The following is a 19,367-nucleotide window of genomic DNA, read 5'->3' as shown; positions in this document are numbered from 1 at the left end:
GACTCTGTGCTGAGCGCAGAGTCCCACACGGGGCTCAATCTCATGATCCTGAAAGCATGACCTGAGCTGAAAGCAAGAGTCAGATGCTTAATCAGCTGAGCCACCCAGGCGCCCCAAGACACAACAATTTAAAAAAAAAAGGAATGAAATATGGGTACACACAACTGTAAATCTCACAGAGTATTAAATATATACCGAGTGACAATATATACTGTACGATTCCATTTACACGAAGCGCTGGAATAAGTAAACCAACCTATGGCGGGAGACGTCCGAATCGCTCCTGGGAGGGATGGAGACTGAGCTGGACAGGAAGGAACTTGGGCCGGGGATGTCTTGATCTGGCTGGTGGTTGCACAGCGACCCTCCATGTCACAGGCATTCGCTTACACTTGAGATCAGTGCCCTTTATGTACGTCACTATTGACCTCAGTTAAACAGAAACAAAAACTCGCCCAAGGGGCAACTCTTCTGGAAAGCAGTGTGTGTCTTCTCCAGCTCCCTAGTCATGAGGCCTGCCGCATCCCCCAAACCCCAGCTCTGCTGCCCTGTCGTGTTGTGGAAGGTACTGTGCTCCCACAAGGGATTGCCCACCGGCTAGAGGCTCAACGTGGTTATTTGTGTGTGCGGACCCTGATGCCGAGGAGCTCCGCGAATGGTTTGTTCCATGAAACAATGGATCTCTGCCTGTGGCCATATTGCTTTTGCAAATTTGTGATCCTTTGAAATTTTGTCCTGTTTTTTTTGGTTTTGTTTTGTTTTTGCCTCTTAACGTCATAACATGAATGCTTTACCGTGTCACTGAAAATTATTTTTTGAAAACAAGATTCTAGCTGACTGTAAAACGTTCCACTGCATGGGCTCACAAAGAAGTTGCTACCCTTTCCCCAGGTCATAGCATTTGTTAAGGGGCAGGAACCTGGATCCATAACCAGCAGCCCAGCTCAGGCCCTTTGACACCTGTTTCTGCTTTTGCTGCTGCTTTGTTACCATGTTTCTTCTATTGATGTTTAGTTAATTTCTAGTGACTTGCACAGATCTTCACTATACAGTCTCATGGGTTTCACACATACATACTTCTTTGTACCCCACACCCTTGCAAGGTGTACATTATTGCTATTATCCCCATATTTGCAGGTTTTTGCCCTTTGGAAATTTAGCAGGCAAGAATTATTTTTTGTTATCATAGAGGGGTTACAAGAGCTGCATTTAATATTAAGGGTATGCCATTTTGTTGATACTCTTTGTTTTAAATATTGTCCTCACACAGCTGCATCAAAGAATCACGGGGACGATGATGGCAGGAGAGCCCGGGAGCTGGGATCTAGGGTGCCCAGGAGCATCTCCGACAGAAGCGCATCCCAATAGACAGTGGAAACCTCTGCACCCCATGAGTCAGCTCTGAGAGTACCTCATTGGCCGTGGGTGGGGGGGCAGTGGGCCAGTGCAAGGCCTGGGAAGGGAGCACACACGGAACCCCCAGTCCAAAGCAAACCCCTCAGAGGTGTCCCTCAGCCCTCGGCTGTGTAGCCTCTGTCCACCCTGCTTGGCCATCCCTGTGTGGTCAGGCGCTCCGGGAGTACTGCCCCCACCCCAGGCGCTACCCAACAGCGTGTACTCCTGAGCTGATGGGGGCCCTCCTCCATCTGGGCCCCCACCCTCCAGCACAGGAGGGCAGTGTCAGGTCTGCAAATAGTCCTCCTCAGATGTGGGGAGGGTGGAAGGGAGGCAGTGGCATGCTGCCTTCCTCTTTGCAGGGGTGTGGCCCTGCGCTCTCCCAGCCCAGTGTGGAAGACGGTGACAGCCTGGCCAGGTCACTCTGGTCAGCGCCAGAGGCAGAGCCCAGGGCTGCCTCCCCATGCAGAAAGGCACTGTGGGGTCTCCCTCAGGAGTCCTGCTGGCTGTGGGAACTCCAGGGCCCTTACAAAAAGAAGTTTCATGTCTCAGAGAAAACCTTGTGAAGCCACACAGTGTATTAGAATTTGAGACACTCCTGTTCTGTTTGGAGAATAAAAAGCACAAAAAGATGTAGTTGCTTTCTGGCCACTTACATCTAGTGGAAATAATCCAATAATCTCTTTTGGAATGTTGTACTGTTGGGACTTCCCAGGTTCAGGTAGGGCAGCCTTTTTCTAGGATTGCTAAGCTTTAGAAAAACACTCCAACTTGAATTTCATGTAGCAGGTTTTTGGGTGCTGTATTTGCTGTATTGCTGTAATCTCGTGCTATGTTTGGCAACACTACCTTTTTCCCACTAGGGGAAAATGTGAGGTGGGGAGGTTTGTTGTATAACCACGAAGTTAATAATCCCTCGTACTCCCATTTTCCCAGTGGAAATGCAGAGGCGCTGGTGGGAGGAAGGCCTCACTCCTGCCTCAGCTACAATAAGAAATAGGAACGATACCAAATGCCTGAAAAGATACAGGGAAACCAGTTCACTCATCTACATTGCTGAGAAGAGTGAAATGTTAGCCTGGGAATAGTTGGGCAGTTTCTTAAGAAATTAAACATATTACCATGAAACTGTACTCCTGGGCATTTGCCCCAGAAAAAAAAAAAAAAAAGAATATTCTGTTCACACAAAAACAAGTACGAGAATGTTCAGAGCAGCTTTCATTGTATTAGCCAAAAATGAGAAATGACCCAGATGTCCTTCAGTAAACAGTAAACAAACTGTGGTCTCTCTGGACCATGGGGTACTAACTAATAAAAAGGAACAGTAATAAATAAGGAACAGACTATTGGTAAAAGCAACAATTTGGCTGGATCTCAGGGGCATTGTGCGGAGGGAAGAGAAAAAAGTAACTCTCAAAAATTTACATGCTGTGCAATTCCATTTAGATACCATTCTCAAAATGATAAAAATTGTAGAGATGGAGACCAGATGTGCGGCTGCCGCGGATGAGGGTGGGAGTGAGTGAAGGGGTGGGTGTGTCGGGAGGGGTGGCAGGAAGGAAAGCATCCCTGTGCTGGGGCAGTTCTGTGTCTTGATTGCCGTGGGGGTTAATGAACCCATGGGTGCTCAAATGAGACACAGTACACCAAGGTCAAGTTCATGGTTTTGGAACTGTACTGTAATTACGGAAGGTGCAACCACTGGAGGAAACTGGATGAAGAGTACACAGGACCTCCCAGTACTGTCTTTGCAACTACTATGAATTCATAATTATGTCATAATGAAAAGTTGAGAAAAAAAAATAATCCTTGGGAGGATGCGAGGTCTGGGCTCCAGGCTTACAATGTGTCACAGTCACTGTCATAGTTCCTGCCACTGTTACAACCACCATGACAGAGCTGGTAACTTTGAGAATAGCTGAGAGGTGCAAGACGTCCTACACATCACTCCTTCCAACAGACCCTTGAGTGCACCTAAATAATGGAATCTAATTTGTGTACTGAGCCCAGCTGGGCCTCGAGGGAGTCTGGGTAATGGCAGCTGCAGCTTTCCTGCTTGGGTCCTGCAGGAAGCCTTCGTAGGGTAGGTGGGCGGAAGTCAGATGACCCCACACCAATCCCGCACCCACCCCAACACCCACCAGGACTAGGCATGTCTTTGTAGGGCGCCAGAGCTTCCAGGTATGCAGGGCAGGGAAGGAATGCCTCCAGTTCTTCCCAGCACGAGAGTCCGCGAGGTGCCTGGGGTCCCACCGGCCCTGCGTGTGTTTTCCACGAAGGCAGCTGTCACCAGAACAAGGCAATCTGATGCACAGAAAGCAGTCACCGCTGGATCTGCCTTATGCACTAGCCTCAAGGGTCATGCTCAGCGTCCCTCCCCCAGGCACATGGAGGGGAGGCCCTTGCTGCCTGGTGTGATGCAGGGTCTGTAGAAATGATCCTTTGGCAAATGATCCTTCACTGGGGGGACAGACACACAAGAAACTTGACAAAAATCCCTATTCTCACACCCATCAGCCGGAAATGAGTTACTTCACTCATCTTGTCTCCTGGGCCTCCCACCAGCTGGTGCCCTTGTCCTGTACTTCCTCCACAGCCTGCACTGGAAACCCTCCAGAGATCACCCTACCTCTGCCTGCCCTCTGGGGTGGGGTGTGCTGCTCCTGACGGCTGCCCCTCAGAAAGCCAGATGCTCCTGAGAAATCTTCCAGTAGGAGCTAAGTTGTGCTGTGGAACTGTAGACACTAACAGAAGCATTCCTCAGATCATACCTCACGTGGGCTGCCTTCTCTATTAACAAGCCTGGTTCACCCTGGAGGCCTGGCTCCTCCCAGGCCCGCTGCAACCCTGTGATCAAAGCCCACCACCTCTGCGGCTCAATGCCCAGGGCTTCCCTGTCTGTGTCTCCTGGCTGGGTGCTGACTCCTCCCCACTGAGGCCTCCCCGAGTGGACCTGCCATCCAGCATGCCCTAGCCCATCACCTGCCATGTCCCCGGACTGACCCACGACCCCCCATGCTATTTTCCTACCGAACTCAGCCTCTGCTGTTGTTTGAACTGCATGGAATCTCACCTTCTACCTCGAGATGCCTTCCGCTCTGGTCTGCTTCCTTGGAGGTTCAGTGACTCCTCTCCTCGGTTGGACAATGCCAGGGGTGGCAGAGGTCACCCCACCTCTTGCCCCAAAGGCCTCCAGCCCCTATAATACCCCAATGCCCTGCCAGACCCCACTCCCCAAAAAGGCATCCCCTGAGCCGTGCTAACCAGAACCCTAGGTGGCCCAGGAGTGGCAGTGCGGGAAGTGCCTTGCGGGAGCTGGCGGGTGAGCCTCAGAGGTTTGGGGGGGGGGGGGCTGCCCACTCATCTGAAGGGCTTGGCTGAGGGGGAACTGTCTCGAAATATTCACAGAGGTCTCGCCTCCTGCATCTCCTTGTGCTGCCCCCCACACCATCAGGCAGAGCTCTTGTGAGCCCCTCTTGCCCACATGCTGCCCCCAATCTTCCTATATCCTCAGCCATGGGGACCTTGCTCACCCAGCAGAACGCCAGGACACATGCTCGATGGCCTGACAACATTATCTCCAAACATCTGGGACACGTGGCCACCACAACGTGCCGCACACACGGACTCTTTCCAAATTCTATATTCTGTGTGGAACATCTGAACGAATGAAGAAGGAAGGATGCTATAGTGGGGGAGGGGGCAGGGGCTCTGGAGTTAAAGGGGCCTGGGTTCAAATCCAAGCTCCACTAGCTACCTGCTCTGTGACCTTGGGCAAGTGACTCAACCTCTCTGGGCCTCTGTTTCCTGTTCAGTTGAATGGGAGCAGTAATGCCTTCCTCCTGGAGTTACTCCAAAGGTTTGCGATGAGGAACACAGTAAAGCTCGAGGCACAGTGTGGGCCACCTTCTGCATTCACCTCATGCGAGGTGGTGCTCCCCAGGATCAGGGCAGCTGTACAGCCTCAGGCAATGCCCTCCCTCCCCAGTTGACATTCTTTACCTGTAGAGTGACAATCATGCAGCTGGGATTTTCATATGACATTCACAAAATCACCTGTAGAAACCCTCAGCACCATGCCTGATTTGTAATAAGTTATTACAGATCTGGAATTCCATAGCCAAACCTTGGAGGCCAGAAGTCATTCCGAATTCTGGATTTTTCAGCTATAGAGAGGTAACATGGTACCTATTTGTGTTTTATGCTACACTCTCGGTGGAATCTGAGGTTACAAAACACGATGACCAAGCACAGTGGTATTTCTAAGGTATAGGAATAGTGTGTGAATATTCAAGCTGAGCGGGACATGAGTTTTGGCTCTGGACATAGGAAAAGGATTTTGATTTTCAGGGCTTGGGAATCCCCAAGGAATTGGGAATTGCATTTAGAGAGCTGTGAACCTCTGTTACTATCACCAGCAGCTCCCCTTTGGGGGAACACCTTCATTCTCCTTGGAACAACCCTTCTGGAATGAAGTATAAAGAAACAGGGTTGGGCCTGGGATAGGTGACTGGGATGGCCTTACCAGACCCTGTGGCCAGCTGGTTTCTCAAGGACTGCTGTGCAGGTGGGCAGACGCCCCCACACCGCAGACCCCTCATGGCTCTCACCTCCCGAAGCCTTAGCTGTTTGCTTCGCTGGGCACATCCTTCTTATTCCAGAGGCAAGGGCTGGGGGAGGCAGAGGGCATGCAGGACGCCCTGTGGCTGAGAGTATTTTCTGGAAAGGATGCAAAGTGGCAGAAGCCTCAGGTTCGTAGGAAAGATACAGTTCAGAGCCTCAACCAACATTAAGGAGCAAAGAGCAATGGTTAGGGAGCCAGATGCCTGTGACCATGCTTGGCCCAGGGGTTGAAGTGTGCATCTTCATATTCCAGGCAATCGGCCCCGCCTCATCAGTGGCGCTGAATCCAAAAAGACTAGAGGAGACGCTGTCCCAGTGATCGGGCAGGGCAGGGGAGCCCTTTCGTGATGATTATGGGCTCAAGACAAGTCCTGCCTGGGTTCAAATTCTGACCCTTCCAACTCTGAGCTGGGTACCCTTGAACAAATTCCTTAACCCTTCTGTGCCTCATCTGTACAGCGGAGGTGCTAATAATCACACGTACCCATCGGCAAACCACGGTCACAGTGCCTGGTGCACAGTCATTGCCCAGGAAATGTTACTAGTCATTACGGCTGGTGCCCAATAAACCTTTGTCTTTTGCCAGCTATGAAGTGGCCCCAGCCAGATCTGAAACCAGAGCTCCCTCATTCAAGTCCAGTCCTCTGAAAATCAAAAAAGAAGAAAACCGTAAGGGCGCCTACATTTCAAAAGGTCTTCAGAGGCAGAAGGGTGGGAGGGCAGGACTACCCATGGAGGAACAGCCCCTCGAAGAGACCTGCGCCCCGACCAGAGCCACTCTTGGCTGAGAAGCAGCCCGGGAGGTATGAGGCCCAGCCCTGGAGTTCAGAGGAGGCAGGCGAACTAGGCTTGGAGCCTCCCTCGACCCTCTAACACCCCCAAGGGAGGAAGAGCCCTGTGCTGAGGGCTGCGCTGGAGACAGGTCTCTGCTGAGTGGGCTGAGCAGAGCTCTGGACCCTGTGTGCCCGCCGTGCCCTGGGTGGTCGATGTGCACTGGGCAAGCCGGGCAGGGCCACACACTGTTTATAGGTTTGCCTTTTTGTGCTGAGCACACCTCTTCACATCAGGACACAGAAGGGCTTGCTGGCAGCTTCGGGCCTTGCCTACTGACAAGCTTCTGGCTCAGTGTCTTTAGAGGGAAACTTCACACGCGCACACACATGCGCGCACATGCGTCCACCCTCCATATGCATGTGGGAGGCACAATTTTATAGTATCTGGAGCAGTTATTAGAACATTCTTGAACATATTTATTGGCGCAAGGGAGTAAACAGCCAGAGCCAAAAAGGCTGAAAGGAAGGCGGTAAGATGGAACCCCCCCACCCTGCACCACCTTCACCATCCCGAGCAGGTGGGACATCTGGGACACCCACGGTATCCCCTGGTTTCTTCAGGTTTTTCCAATTTGTCTTCAGGTTGGGGGAACCCAAGAGAACGTGGCCACGAGGATGGAAGCTCATCCGGTCAGGGGGTGCTGCCAGCGGGACAAGAGCCTTGCCTGGGCAGCGGGGAAGCTCACGGGGCCTCGTCCCTGAAGAGCGTCAGGTTATGTTTCCGGATGTGCTCCAGCAGCACCTGGCCTCGCCGCTCCAGGGTCTGGAGTACCTGCTTCAGCCCCTGCCTCCCACCCTGACTCTCCCAGAACACGGGGTCCATCCGCAGGGACAGGAGCAGCAGCTTCTGCAGACATCCTGAGGCAAGAACCTGCACGGCCGACTCAGGAAACCTGGAGGCAGGTGTCCCGGGCCAGGACAGACAGGAAAAGCAAAAGTGATCTCAGAAAATGTCCGGGACCAGTGAAGCCAGTTGGCCAGGAATTGCATGGCTGGCCAGCCTGGCACAGGTGTCCTGCAGAATGCCTGGGGCCCACCTGCTGACTCGTCCTCAGAGAACCCTTTTACCAAATCTGCTGTGAAAACAGGCAGGGGACAGGGCTTCTGGAGGGGTCCCCCATTCCACAGAGAAGCTGGGGAAACCAGCTCTGCTATCCCATGTGAATACCAGCTGCTGTGCTTGGCAAGTGCCAAGAGAAGCCCGAAGAAGGCTGAGCTGCCTGCAGTGAGTGAGCAGGGAAGGCGGGCTCCTCCTCTGGGACCAAGGAGGCCCTCTGGAAATGGGGGTGCCTGCTGACTGTGTCCTCCCAGCTCCCCACCTCCTCCTGGGGCTCAGATCCAGCAGCTTTTGTCTAATAAGCTGCAGAGCACTCAGGACCATGGGTCAAGGTCCCACAGTCCACAACAGGGCTATTGGGCCTCCGCCTCCAAACTTCCAACCAATCCCACAGACCCTCACCCAGTGATGCCCTCCAGCAGCCGGAAGTTCAGCTTGTCCTCGGGATGCTGAAGGTTGCCAGCATTATCGATGTAGACCAGATGGGATGGATCACTGCCTCGGACCTCAGGGAAGAAGACAGACAGGGACAGGGGTGGGTGAGGTTGCAGCCTAGCTGGTACCCATGGCTTCTGTCAGTGTTCAGGGTCTTGGGGGCCCCTGAACTGACAATCCCACAATGCACCCTGCTACCTGCCCGGAAGGTTCCCCTGCACTGAGCTGTAATCTGACTTTATGGTAGTGCTGTGCTCAGTGATTCCAGGCACCGTCTCAGTGAACCCTCCCAGCAATCTTAGAAGGAAGCCTTTAGCATCAGCTCTATTTTACAGAATCAGGGGCACAGAGAAGTTAAGTAATTTGCGCACAGTCACACAGCTAAGTAGCTGGTTAGGTCCAACCTGGACCAGTAGTGCGAAGACACACCCTGAGAAACTGCAAGGCAGAGGGACTGACTCCTTCTCTGGTAGCTGAGGGGGTGAGGAGCACGGGTGAGAACCGGCAGGTGCTGAGGGAGCCCACCATCAGGTTGTGGCTTCAGGGCATATTGCGTATGCGCATGCTCACACACCCTCACCCATTCTGGGCCACTGGTGGCTGCTCTGTGCCTGCGTGTTCCCCTGAGTGTCACCAAGGACGCACACACCTTCCAGCCTTGGGCGCCATACTCCCTCTATCCCCAGAGAGGAGTTTAGTGACTCCTACTCCCTTTGAAAACTAAAACCAGCAAAAGGGAATACCTTAGCACTTTAAAAAATATGGTGTGGCTCGGAATGAGAGGCCCGGTCTTCCCTTCTCCCACCCTCATCTGCCCCATTCTTAGACATTCTCCAGGATTCCATGGTATTTTCCCATAATTCTCCCTATCACCCTCGCCTTAACTTACGAACTTTTGCCTCCAGGACCCTAGCTTTCCCTCCCTCTGTCTCTTCCCCCTCGCCCCTCTCTGTACATCAGGGATCATCTATTTTTTGAAGCCTGATGACTCCTTCCTCCAAAATCTGCTGTCCTAGGGGATCTGTGAAATGGCTGCCTCCCGGAGTGTGGATGATAGTTATAAAAGCCTTACTTCTCCCCGTGTGAGTGCCTTTTACCAGGGAAGAGGGGAGCGGGCTCTAAGGACAGAAGTTGGAGACTTCCTACCACCCAGCGGTTTCATGAGGCAGCCCAAGCCTCCGGCTGGTGTGGCCTGCCTGATGCTCAGCCAGGACACCATGCTGACAACCCTCCACAAACAACTGGCCAGGGGAAGACATCGAGGACAAAAGATAGAGTAGCCCTTCCTTAGGGTGGCCCCTTGCTCCTTGGGCAGAAGTGGCTGCTCTGCCATTCCTGTCCCTGTCTCTGACGGCCTTGGCACACTACTTCCCACCCTGGGCTCTACTCTTCACAGGAGGCAGCCCAGGGTTCCTCAGATTGTCACGAGCCTGTGAGCTGTAGAGTGAGCCTGTCACTGCCACTGCCCAGCCCTGCGGCCTTGGAACCTGCCCTCCCTTTTCAATGCCACAGATCCTACGATGGCTGGGATGGCGGGGGGCAGCTCTCCAGACACACAGTTCCCACACCTGCTTCCAGGGGCCCTCGGATTCCCCTGTAGTCTCTCAAGGGGATGGTGGAGTGGTCCCATCTCAACCGTATTGGCGAAGGCCCACTGGGGTCAGTTTTATATATGGTGGCTTCCCAGAAACATTGTTCAGACAAAGGCTCCTGCTGCTGAAAAGAGCAGTGTTGGGAACGTCCTGTGTCATGTGATCTCTGCAACTCAGGAGCCGAATCTTCCAAAGGAGACAGGAAGACAGGAGTCAGGGTGACAGGGGGTGTACCAGGATGTGGACCAACCGCAGCTCCTCTGGGTTCCGGCATTTCTCTCGGAGCCTCTCTTCCACACAGGGGTCCGACGGCTCAGGCTCAAAGCCGCAGCAGTAGCGGTCTAGGCGGTCGTGTACCTGCGAGGACACCCAGCATGTGAGGGGTGCGGTTCAGGGTCTGCCTGCCCCACGGGCCCAGCACTCAGGTGGCCTGGCCCAGGGGACCTTGTGCTGGGGGCAGTCTTTGGTGGCTGTCAGTGCCGGTCAGCCCATTGCTGGCCCCTGGCCAGAGAGGGAGCTTCTGCTCTGCTCCTCCAGCCAGCTCGCCCTGCACCCCAGGAGCTGCTGGCTCACGCCTCAGGCCAGCACGGCTTTCCACCGAACCCTGGCCTGAGGCCACTGGGCTTCCCAGCACTGACCATCCCTGTACTGGGGGAAATCCTCATGGGACTCCACTCCTTGTTTAAGCAGCCAGTGCTGCAGCAGGGCTCCCTCCCTTCCATGGAGCTAAACGTGCTTTAATGACCATCCAGACAGCTCTGGAGTGGACACCTCTCCCACCCTGCGGGGAGGCCGGAATCAAATCAAGGGGGGAGGAGGGCATTCCCCTCACAGGCTTGCTTGGTTTCCACTGGATGCCTCGAGTGGGAATTCTCAAGCATGATGTGGGGTCAATTCCAAGGAGCTCTGCCTCCCACCCCCTACGTACACACGTGTAAATGACATTTCAGAGTGTCACAGGATTCTCATAATAGTCCCACTCACCTGCTTCCAGGAGTTCTCTTCAGAAGGAATGAGTTGCAGCCTGCAAGTCAGGAATTAAACAGAAACAGGGATCCGCCCCCGCCCTGACCTACTTGAAGAAGTTATCTGCCATGGGCAGCAAGCGCAAAGGGGGTCCAGAACGGAGAGGCCTAAAAAGAGAAGTGGCGGAGTCCTCTTGGGTGGGAGAGGCAGGGTCTGGCTGTAGGGAGAGAGACAGGAAAGGGGGAGGTGAAGGGGGAGGTGGTGTGGAAAAGGTTGGGGTGTGCTAGGAAGTGGATGAGAGAGAGGGTGAGGTTGGGGACAGCAGGGAGTGCCTGTCACAGGGTGGGTGCACTGGAGGAGATGCACCTTTTTTCCTCATAGGGAGGAAATTCCGTTTGATACAATACCTTGAGGAGTGCTAAGGACAGAAGGTGAGATCTCCAGAGGTCTGGGTGTGGGAGGACTTGCTTTGCTTGGGGCAAGAGGAAAAATCCATTTGTTGCTGTGGGAGGGGGAGGAGAGAGAGGAGAGGAAGAGAGAAGTGAAGCAGGGAGCAGCAGGAGGCTGAGGGTGTGAGATGTGCCCTCCCTGATCCCTCCTCCCCCCCAGCCAAGTGTCCACCCTTGTGAAATGCTTGCTGGCCTTGGGGAAAGGGCTAAGCTCTGAGTTCAGGTCTAGTGTGGGGTAAATCGAGGCAGGCGAAGCAGCAGTCAGCTTCCTGGGATTTGCCCAAATCCTAGGAAGGTCTACCAGATCCTCCTGCGTTGTGGGGCCCGGGGTTTGAGTGATCTTAAGTGCCCAGGTAGTGTCAGGGTCACAGGAGAGGGAGGACTCCGGGACCCCCCAAGGAGGATGATGAATCACACAGGAGCTAACTCTCAGGATGCGAAGGAAATGCAATTCCTGAGAGAGCCTGGTGTGTGCAAGACCCAGCAGTAAGACCCAGATCCCACCTTTGCAGAATGGCTGGTCTAGTTCAAGAAGCCTGGGAACACCCCTGGAGAGGCAGGTGCCAGCCTGGGAATCTAGAAATCAGCTCCAGGTAACATACTCTGGTTGGGGCAACTGTCCAGGCCAAAGGCACAGAGGAGACAGAGTCAGGGTGGAGGTGAGTGAGAGGGAGAGGGAAGCAGGAAGCCAGAGGGCAGCAATCGGGTGATGAACCCCACAGAGAGAGAGTTTGCTTCCTCTCTCAGTCCTCGGGAACCTTCTGTGATTCTGCTCTCCCACATCGTTCAGCTCTTGGGGGAATCTGGGGCACCTGCCTCCCCCGTGGTGGTGGTGACGGTGCAGGACAGTCACAGGTTTACAGCAAATGCAGGGGCCATTTTAATCTGACACAGCAATGACAGGGTCTCCCTCCGAGGTGATGATGATGTGGTCTAGTAAGAAACTTATTTGGTCACAGTCTCCTGATCCTGGTGCAGAGCTCCTAAAACCTTTGGAATTTCCTGAGAGATTCATAAAGAGCCCCTTTGAACACATCTGTGTTTATGCTGATGAGATGATGCAGGGGAACCCCAGATAACTTCAGAACGGGAGCTGGTCACTAGAAAGACAAGTGAAGAGAGGATAGGAACATTTAGCCCCATACTCCAACCCCCAGGAAGAGTAGAAGAGCTGGAGATGGGGTTATAAAAACTTGAACAATGAGATTTGGAGCACTTCCAACCCAGAAGTGGTTGGAAGTGCTCCATGAGTCAGGAGGGTAGCCCATCCCAGCTCCACAGGGACATAAAGCTCCTGGGCATGGGACCCTTCTGGACTCACCCAATATACCTCTTCATCAGGTCGTTCATTTGTATCCTTTATAATAAACATGTAAACGTAAGTAAAGTGTATTCCTGAGCTCTGTTGTGCCATTCTATCAAACTATCCAACCTGGGGCAGAGGGCTGTCATGAGAACCCTCATGGTTTATAGCCAGTTGGTCAGAATTGTGGGTAGCCCAGGACTTTTGACTGGGACCTGAAGTGGGACAATCTTGTAGGACTGAGCCCCTTAGCTTGTCTGGGATCTGACACGGACTCCAGGTGGACAGTGTCAGAATTGAATTGCATTGTGGGACACCAGTTGGTGGTGGAGAATTGGTGTCAAAACAAAACATTAGGGCACCTGGGTGGCTCAGGTCATGATCCCAGGGTCCTGAGATCGAGTCCCACATCGGGCTCTCTTCTCAGCGGGGAGGCTGCTTTCCTTCCACTCTCTCTGCCTGCCTCTCTGCCTACTTGTGATCTCTGTCTGTCAAATAAATAAATAAAATCTTTAAAAACAACAACAATAACAACAAAAAAACCACAAAACATCATTCTGGTGACCACCACCATGAAAACCACCATCCATCCCCAGCTCCTTCACTCTTCACTGCAGATGTGCTAGGGAGATGCTATGAGCCCATTTTACATATGAGGACACTGACCCCGGACATACCCAAGGTCATAAATGTAAAAGTCATGTAGCTAGGATTTGAGCCAAGGTCTGCCTGGCTCGAAGGCTAGCTCTTGGCACTATCCTGCCCTGCCTCCCTGAAAATCAGGAAATGGGAGCCGGTTACAGAGGTCAAATGAGGTCTCCATCATTACTCTTCATAAGATTAATTAATTAATATGGTCTCACCCTTGCTAATTAAGGCTACAGAAGAGCTTTCAAAACTATGAAGGAGGAAGGGGAAGAATGAGAAAACACAGAGCCTGTCATCCTCCATGACAGCAACTGAGGCAGCCGCCGACATGGTGGGGTTCGGACAGCCCATGTCTCTCATCTGTGATCACTGGGGGTGACCAACCCAGGCCAGCACTACCATCCTGCCTCCCTCTGCCCACTGGCACAGCCACCCCTCTCCACAAATGGGGCAGAGGGGGGACAGTCTGTCACCTGAAAGGCAGTACTCCTCAAAGCTACCCCCCAGTCCACTGGCTCAGCTCTGGCCAGTCAAAGGTCTTGCTTTGTTTCCATATCCCTGGACAGGAAAACTCACGTATGTTCTGAAAAAATGCAGAATCAATCTCCTCCAACACAAACAACATAGCTATGGTTCAATCAATGTCACAAAACTAGACGTCCAGGAATGAGAGCGTTAGAGTCCCAACTGCTGTCTCAAAACATGTTCTGTTCTGCAATAGTTCAGCATGGAGAAGTCGCACGTCGGGGCCTAGACCAGTCACCCAAACAGGCTGAGGGCAATTCTGTGAGGGCCCATTAGGGAGTATTTCTAGGGGCGGTGGGCCAAAGACACCCACAGGCGCTGCTCAGAGGACTGGTTCAGTCTGTCCAGGGTGGCATGAAGTGAGCCCATTAACAAGACCCCTGACATGGGCCATCACTGCTTTGGCTGCCTGGGCTTCGGATAACGACAGCCACAAGTCACAGAAAAACTTAATTCAAAATGTTTTTAACCATAAGGAAAATTAAGATCTTCAGTGGCAGCAATCAGCCCCAAGATCGGGCAGGCTAGAGGTACGGCTGCTCCTTATTGTCGTGGTCAGGACTCTTCCTGCTTTCCACTCCCCACCCACGAGGTTAACATCACAGTGTTGTCTCTGGAAGCCTGCAGGTGGCTGCTGTGGGCATGTGCTTCCTTGTTCAAGTCCAGAGAGAAGGAGAGGACAAATGAGAGAAACAGAGACAGAGTGACAGACAGAAGCGAAAGGAACCTCTCTTCCAACAACCTTCCCTTTAACCTGACTGGACCAAATTGGGTCACACACATCCCTGGACCAAGGGTGGCTAGTGGAAGATGGCGATGCACTGATCCCCAGACCTGGGAATGGGCAGAAGGTGAATCACATTAGGGCTCTGTGTGAAAGTCTACTTTATCTGCAGTGTCCTCACTCAGGCTACTAATAAATGCATTGACCAGGACAGGGCTGAGGATAGAGCCCTGCAGCTTGCCTCCAGACCACCCCACCTCCCAGGTAGCTTTAAAGCCATTTGAAGCCTGTATCATGTTCCCTTATGCTGTGTTCTCACTATAGGACCTGAGGAAGTTATTTAAACTCGATACTCCTCAGTTTTCTCGTCAACAAAATGGGGGAAGCACGGACCTGCCCTGAGGCTCACATCCAATAATGATACCTGTGAGGCAGGGGGTGGTTGTTGAGGAAGAGCCTTCTGTTGTGTCTGTCCTAGGAGGACAGGCCCAAAGACCTCCAGGGATCTCAGGGGTCTCCCCCAACCCCCCCGCCCCACACACCAGGAAGCCCCAGCTTCACCCAGTGCTACAGACCAGAGAACCAGAATCTGAAATAAAGTAAGTTACAACGGGGTAGCCATGCTCTTGTGGGTACACCCAGTTTCTGGACCGATCTGTCCAACACACACCACCTGCTGGGTTCTCTTTTGCTGGGAGAGTAAAGGCCAGGACAGTTTTGGCAAGACTGACACAGTAACTGCTCTGGATTTCATTTTATGCCTGATGCCCAGCCAGCCAAGCCCCCTTCCTCCCGCCAAGTCCTTCCTAGCCCCGTTTCCCGGCCATTCTGTGCAGATCTCAATTTACAGTATCTATTTCCAGAGGAAGCCACAAGGAACATGGGCCCATCCAATATTCCTGGCTTCTCAACTCAGTACCCATCTGAATGTTTAACGGGAAGAGCCTGGCCAGGCCCCGTTGCCAGTTTGATTATTTTGCCATACTGTCTGGTTATTTTTTTTCCACCAAAGAGAAATTCAATTTCAACAGCAGTGGGCTAGCAGCCAAATGGGACCAAGATTAAGTTTCATTCTCACATTCCTTCAGGATTTAATTTTTTTCCCCGTTTTGAAATAATGAGCAAGTTACCAAGAAAAAATGATAAACCTTTGCAGTGTTGCTTTTCTGACCCACCCAGCAACGTTGCATGCCCATGATGGGGACTGAAGTCTGTTCACCTTTACTTAAGCCATTGTAAAGCTCACTCAGTGCTTTCATGCGACAACCCATTTACTCCTTCCCGTAGCCAAGGGGTAAATGCCATTATTATTCCCACTTCAAAGATGTGGAAACTGAGTCCCGCTGATGTGCCGAAGTCTCACGGCAAGGAAGTGGAGGTGCCGGGACTGGAACCCGAGTGGTCCGTCTGACCAGTAAGGGGGAGTGGGGTGTGGCCACACGCGCTTTGTGGCACCAGAGCTTCCAAGTTCCCTGCTGGCAAAGATGAAGACATGGTTTGGTCCTGTCCCCATCACCCACACTTGTTTTTACAACCAGAACCTTAGCTGAGGTTCTTCTGAGTGAAAGAGTGAGTGAATGACATGTGTGGCTGGCTGACAACACGGGGACTATGATCACTTAAAAAGTCTACCATTCTGGCCAAGATGCCAACACCAGAAGTGCCCGGCGGGAGGCCTGGCTTTGTGGCCGCCACATAGGACATCTGGGTGAGAGAAGACACTGCAGTCTGCCAGCAAGGGACAGCGGGTCTGGCTATGGGAGAAGGGAGGTCTGGGGGGAGCCAGCACAGGGTAGGTAAGGTGGCCAGAGTCCCTTAACCGACCCATCAGGCTCCTGGGCCAAGAAGAGTTCCTCAGCCTGTGCCTGATCTGGGTCTGATGGATTCTAGGACGACCGCTTGCTGTTCCTGGCGGCCCATGACCCCTGTTCAGGGACCTTCTCCCCAGCTGGGAGTAGTGACAGGCCTGGGTCTTTCTGGGTGGAAAGGGTGGCTCTTGGCAGGGCCGACTCACTGCCTGGCGATCAGATTGCCATGAGGTGGCAGCATCTCTCTCCACAGAGGGCAAGGATCTGGTCCCACCCTGCCCAGCGGGCGGACAGAGAATTCTGGAGGCTTCTTTGGGGGAGGTCAGAGAGGGAGAGGAGTGGGTTAATGGGTATTGCTCCCACTTCCCTCTGAAGACTCACCTTGGAGTGTTCCCCATGTGTCCTGACAAAGGGCAATCATTCCTGGAAGCTTCGGGAAGGAACATCTGGATGCTGCATCTGTCCCAAGCCTGAGGTCAGAGGTTGTGGCCCCCGCTTGGGATGTGGGTGAACAGACTGGCTAACAGGCTTTGAGGAGATGCACTGAGAAGAAATAGATCTTATCTAAAAAGACATATGTAGATTGGTCTAAAACTCTAACAGCAACACAAACACCACAGCCATGAAAAGATAAATCCACCACAGCAAAGAAGTTTCCAACCGAGAAAGCTAGGGTGAGTCAGCATTAGAACACCTTCCACAAGAGTCCTCACAAAATAAAGAGTCCCCACATCAGAAGGGAAATGCTGTGATCTCTTCCACGGATACTTGGAAGACATTTGATAAAATTTTGCATCCATTCCTGACAAGAGAAATTCTTAATAAAGCAAAGATAATGAATAGTTCCTCATTATATCTTCAGTCAAAAACTACTGTGATGTTTAATGGCAAAACAGCAGAAACTGTCCCAAATGTGTAGCAATAGCTTGTGTCTCTCAGGCCATTAAAATTTCCCGGGGCACCTAGGTGGCTCAGTGAGTTAAGCCTCTGCCTTCGGCTCAGTTCATGATCCCAGGGGCCTGGGATCGAGTCCCGCATTGGGCTCTCTGCTCAGCAGGGAGCCTGCTTCTCATCTCTCTCTGTCTCTCTGCCTACTTGTGATCTCTCTCTCTGTCAAATAAATAAATAAAATCTTAAAAAAAAATAAATTCCCAATCACCCCGGAGCCACCAGCGAATGTAATGAGGCAAGAGGCAACAAGACCAAGGGCATTCATTGCAGATGAAACGCTGGGTTACTTGGAAAACCCAGAGGATTAACTGAGCAGCTTTTAGACGCCACATTAAAACACAAAAATAATAGCCTTCGTGCAGCCTGGAGGCTACTGGCCAGAACATCTAATGGAAGAAAAGATCCCATTTTCAGTGGCCACAGGAAGATGAACTCCCTGGGAATGAACAGAAGACATCTAGATGCTTCTGAGGAACATGAATAAAGGGAGAGATATAGCTGCTGGAGAACGTCATTGAAGAGACATGACTGCTGGTTGACCTGAGAGCTGGACCTGGGCACTCGGAGGCCTCTTGCCCCCTCCCCGGTCCTCCCGGGAAAGTGAGATTCGCTTGCCTTTCCTGCTCCCAGAGACTGCTCCGAGGACATGGCCTTGAGATGTTGATGTGGTGTTGAGAACACCTGCATGGTGTACATGAGTGAACCTGGTTAAGGCCTTCTATAAATTTCTAAGGTTTGGTAGGTGGGCACAGAGATCCTCTGTCTGGCTGCTGTTAAGGGCAAGGTTGGTATATAAATTCACTTTGTTGATTACACCCACCACCTATCAACCTGGAGTGGTCTGCCTCTTTGGTCTCTCACAGCCCTCCATGTAGAGGGTCCGCTTTCAGATTACACCTGGGAAGGTCCAGAGTGGGTTGTGAACCAACAATATCCAAATCTTGGCTAGAATGACTTCATGTTTTAGGATATAAATTCTCTCTACAGTCCACACAAATTTAATTTGATCCCAGTAAAATCCCAAAAGGACTTGCGAAGGAGAAGGAGTGACAAGCTGACTCTAAATTTCTTACGAGAATAGTATGCAAGACTATCAGGAAAATTCTAAGAAAGAGCAATGAGGAAGACCAAGCCCTACTGGTTTGGTTATCAACATAAACTACAAAGCACAGTAATTAAAACTGTGATTCTGGCATAAAAATAGACAGAACCTTTACTGGGACAGAAATAGACCTACATACATATGGAAATTGACTATATGGTAAAGGCAACATTTCTGATGGAGGAAAAGGTTGATGATTCAACAAATGTACTGAGACATTTGGGTTGCCATCTGGAAAAAAAATCGTTGTTTTGCATCTTATCTCTTGCTCCAAAATAACTTCCAGATGGATCAAAGAGAGATGAAAACACATGGGGGAGTTTTAAAAATAACCTTGAAGTGAGGATGGCCTTTTAAAATACATACTAACCCAGAAGTCATAAAAGAAAAGCTGGATAATTTTAACAACATAACATCTTTTACATTTCTGCATAGCAGAAAGACTATAAACAATGTTTAATGACAACCGAACCTGAAATATTACCATACAGTAAAACGAAAGACTAATTGCCTTCATCTATAAAAAGCTCTTGAAACCATTAAGAAAAAGGCCGACAACCCAAAAGATAATGGGGCAAAGACTATAGACAGACAAAGAAGGGAAAAAGTTAGAAAAATCCGAACAGAGACAGGACTCAGGTGGGGCTGAAGAAACAGGGAGGCGACCACGGTCCCTGTCACGCGGGACAGGTGCTGTATCTCCTTAAGACGTTTGGACCCTGGGCTCATAAATTCATTTTCTACTGCTGCATCGCAAATGACCAGGGGCTTAGTGGCTTCAAAGAACCCACTTATTATGTCACAGTTTCTGTGGGTCAGGAGTCCACCACATTTTCGCCAGATTCTCCACTTAGAGTCTCACCACATTGAACTCCAAGGTGTTGGCCAGGTGCCGTGTCTCTTCGTAGCTCAGGGTCATCCCCTAAGCTCGTTCAGGTTGTTGGCAGAGACCATTC

The 19,367-nt window shown here is 51.7% G+C and overlaps 1 protein-coding gene across 1 annotated transcript in view; it reads right to left on the bottom strand.

Annotated features, from left to right (window-relative positions):
- Window positions 1-7,244: 7,244 nt before the first annotated feature.
- GASK1A (golgi associated kinase 1A) overlaps window positions 7,245-19,367 on the bottom strand; it is a 57,663-nt gene continuing 45,540 nt past the window's right edge. Inside the window, exons 3-5 of the mRNA XM_059162382.1 lie at window positions 10,170-10,292; window positions 8,311-8,414; window positions 7,245-7,744 (exon numbers count right to left, since the gene is read on the bottom strand). Coding sequence (XP_059018365.1) covers window positions 7,534-7,744; window positions 8,311-8,414; window positions 10,170-10,292 — 438 coding nt within the window. The 3' untranslated portion in view covers window positions 7,245-7,533. The remainder of the gene's footprint in view (window positions 7,745-8,310; window positions 8,415-10,169; window positions 10,293-19,367) is intronic.

This window comes from Mustela lutreola, chromosome 2, assembly GCF_030435805.1.
Source record: "Mustela lutreola isolate mMusLut2 chromosome 2, mMusLut2.pri, whole genome shotgun sequence".
Taxonomy (NCBI): Eukaryota; Metazoa; Chordata; class Mammalia; order Carnivora; family Mustelidae; genus Mustela; species Mustela lutreola.
The sequence above is the reverse complement of the archived record's forward strand: the minus strand, read 5'-3'. Positions and strand labels throughout refer to the sequence as shown.